The 3,397-nt window shown below is 56.4% G+C and overlaps 1 protein-coding gene across 1 annotated transcript; it reads left to right on the forward strand.

Moving 5' to 3' along the window:
* Positions 1–373: 373 nt before the first annotated feature.
* LOC144713057 (Tetratricopeptide repeat (TPR)-like superfamily protein) lies at positions 374–2,484 on the forward strand. Its single transcript, XM_078587538.1, has one exon. It carries the CDS (start codon positions 433–435, stop codon positions 2,407–2,409), a length of 1,977 nt encoding a protein of 658 aa, XP_078443664.1. The 5' UTR covers positions 374–432; the 3' UTR covers positions 2,410–2,484.
* Positions 2,485–3,397: the final 913 nt, after the last annotated feature.

Genomic DNA, 3,397 nt, shown 5'->3' on the forward strand with positions numbered 1-3,397 from the left:
ATCTTTCACAATTAACTTAGCCATCAATTCTTCGTGCACATCAATGTCCATAGACATTAGTGGGAAATCATGGAGAATCCTCCAATTATGCTACTGATCTTTCTTGGGCAGTGACGTAATCTCACGCCGGTAACGGGAGTTATATATTTAACATACAAATACGGCTCTTTTGGGACGGACAGATTAAAATGAGATTATAAGAACATGTAAATAAACAAACGCAGGGACAGAATACTGGGTCTACCCGCCGACTGTTTTTCTTATTTCATAGTTTTCACCGGAGGAGAGTATAGGGTTCAAGCACAAACACAGTTTCAAGAACATTTGTTTTTTTCGCTGTTTTTTTTTTCCTGTAGAAAGAATATAGAGGCAATATTTTCGCAAAAAATTATCTCCTTCCATGTCCGCGGAAAAGGTCTCTGCCTTTCTCTTATGCCGCCGATAGCCGTCGCCGCGCCCCGTCCAGCGCTTCTCCCGATCCAGATCGGCGGCCATTCTCCCATTCGAACGCCTTTCCGGTGGCGGCAGGCCGACGTCGTCTTCACCGTCGGCGGCGCCGCGGCGGCGGCGGGCGCCTCCGGCCCTCGTCGGCGGCGAGAGGAGGAGCCCACGTCGAGTGGTCGGCGACATGGGTACCTGGACCGATCGGTGGACATGGGGGGGCTTCTGGGCGCCCTCTCTCAGGCCTCGAATCCGGAAGAGCTGGCGGCCGTGATGTCGCCCTACCTCGACCAGACGCGGCGGCAGCGGCGGCGGCTGTCGCTGCGGTTCATGGTGGGGCTGCTGGCGCGGGAGGCCGACTGGCGGCGGTCCCTGGCGCTTCTTGACTGGATGCTGGAGGTCGCCGGCTACCCCGCCTCCGTCTTCGCCTTCAACGTGGTGCTGCGCAACGCGCTGCGGGCGGCGGAGTGGGCGGTCGCCGCCGGCCTGTTCGACGAAATGCGCGACCGGCACGGGCTGTCCCCGGACCGCTGCTCCTACGCCACGATGATTTCCTCGCTGGGCAAGGCCGGGAAGCTCGACACGGCGCTCTCGTGGCTCCACCGCATGGAGCGGAGCGGCGTGCGGGCGGACCTGATCCTGTACAGCACGCTCATCGAGCTGGCCCGCCGGCTGGGCGACTACTCCAGGGCCGCCGCGCTCTTCGCCCGCCTCCGCGGCGCCGGCATCGAGCCCGACGCGGTGGCCTGCAACTCGATGCTCGGCGTGTATGCCAAGGCGGGGCTATTGCAGGAAGCGCGGGCTCTGCTGGCGGAGATGGGGGAGGCGGCGGACGACGCGAGCTTCTCCATCCTCCTGTCGGCCTACGCGGAGAAGGGGCGGTTCGTGGAGGCGCTGTCGCTCTTCGCGGAGATGCGGTCGGGGCGGGGGCTGGACCTGACCGCCTGCAACATCATGATCGACGTGTACGGGAGGGCGGGCATGGCGAGGGAGGCGGACCGGCTGTTCTGGAGCATGCGCCGGATGGGGGTGCAGCCCAGCGTGGTGAGCTACAACACCATGCTGCGCGTCTACGGCGACGCGGAGCTCGTGGGCGAGGCGGTGCACCTCTTCCGCCTCATGCAGAACAAGGGCGTGGAGCAGAACGCCGTCACCTACAACACCATGATCGCCATCTACGGCCGCTCCTTGGAGCACGAGAAGGCGGGGAACCTGCTGAGGGAGATGCAGAGCCGGGGGATCGCCCCCAACGCCGTCACCTACTCCACCATCATCTCCATCTGGGCTCGCGCCGGGAAGCTGGCCCGGGCCGCGGCGCTCTTCCAGAAGCTGCAGAGCTCTGGCGCCGCCGCGGCAGAGATGGACCCGGTGCTGTACCAGACCATGATCGCCGCCTACGAGCAGGCGGGGCTGGTGGCGCACGCGAGGCGGCTGCTGGGCGAGCTCAACGAAGGCAGAAGCGGCGGCGGCGGCGGAGTGTCGGAGGAGACGGCGGTGGTGATCCTCGCCGGGGCGGGGCGGGTGGAGGAGGCGGCGAGGATGTTCAGGCGAATTCCTCGCGTGAAGGACGTGGCGGTGTTCAGGTGCATGATGGAGCTGTTTGCGGGCAGCAGGAGGCACCGGGGCGTGGTGGAGGTGCTGGACAGGATGCGCGCAGCGGGGTTCCTGCCGGACGCGGCCATGGTGGGGACGGCCATGCACGCCTTGGGGAAGCTGCAGAGGGTGGACCAGGCGGAGGCGCTGTACAGGGAGATGCAGGAAGAGGGCTGCCCGCTGCCGGACAGGGTGCATTTTCAGATGCTCGGTCTGCATGGCGCCAGGGGGGACTTTGACAAAGTGGAGGCCCTCCTCGCCAAGCTCGAGGCCGACCCTAACATCGACCAGAGGGAGCTGCGCCTCGTGGCCTCCGGGGTCTACGAGAAGGGAAACAGGCTTGACGAGGCCTCCAGGATCATTGGCGCAGACTAGGCCGTCCATGGCATATGTACACTCATCAGTCAATTCTCATCTTTGCGATTCTCGAAAGGTCATTTTTTTTTTTAATCCGCGTCAACGAAGTCGATGTGACTAAGAGATGCTTGGGACTCAATCTCATCCCCCGATTGATTCCATCAAACTGAGATGACCTCTGTAAATGAGCTGACTTGATCCTCAAAAAAGGTACCGTCAAATCAACAAAAGAATTGTTGTCAATCTGGAAGTCAGGTTGGGACTTATCTTCTGTAGGTTCATGATGGCAACCTCTGTCTCCATGGCAGTGGCAGCAATTCTTTGTATTTAGAAAAAGGGTTTTTCTCCTGCCATCTCTCTCGCGGGGGCGGCAATTACTCTCACTCTCTATCTTATTCTCCTTCTCTTTCTCTCCCAAAGCCTCTTTTGATGGGTCTGAACGAGGGAAAAAGAAGAAGAAAGGGAAGCCGGGTGGTCAACAGCGCCACATGCCTTACATTGTTTCTTCTTTATCATAATTATTTAATTCATGCAACTCTGATGATACATACCTATTTCAATATTTTGTTTCTCTTGCATTCTATTACATAGTATGGTATGTTTTCATTTGGGGTGATGTGCACATTGACTCTGGTTGAGCATTGGTGATAAAGTCAAAAACTAGGGTTTGATTTATCATTTGTAATTTCGAGTTTAACTAATAAAATATGACATGTACTCGCTGAAGTAAAAATAGCTAATGGTGAGTATGGATCATATCCACAAGCAATGATTATTATGAATTTAATATTCATGTAATAGTGATTAATAAGATTAGATGATATGAGATACATTTAAAATACGGGATTTTGAGACGAAGAAATATAAGTTGAGACAGTGGTACGTATTAATTCAAAGAATGAGTGAGAGCAAAAATGAGTGATGATAACGAGATAAGAAAGCAAATAGACCAGCACAACGCGATGAAAAGAATGAGTCATATTAAGGGTATTTGGAGTGGGATGAC

Source organism: Wolffia australiana, chromosome 15, assembly GCF_029677425.1.
Source record: "Wolffia australiana isolate 7733 chromosome 15, ASM2967742v1".
Lineage (NCBI taxonomy): Eukaryota > Viridiplantae > Streptophyta > Magnoliopsida > Alismatales > Araceae > Wolffia > Wolffia australiana.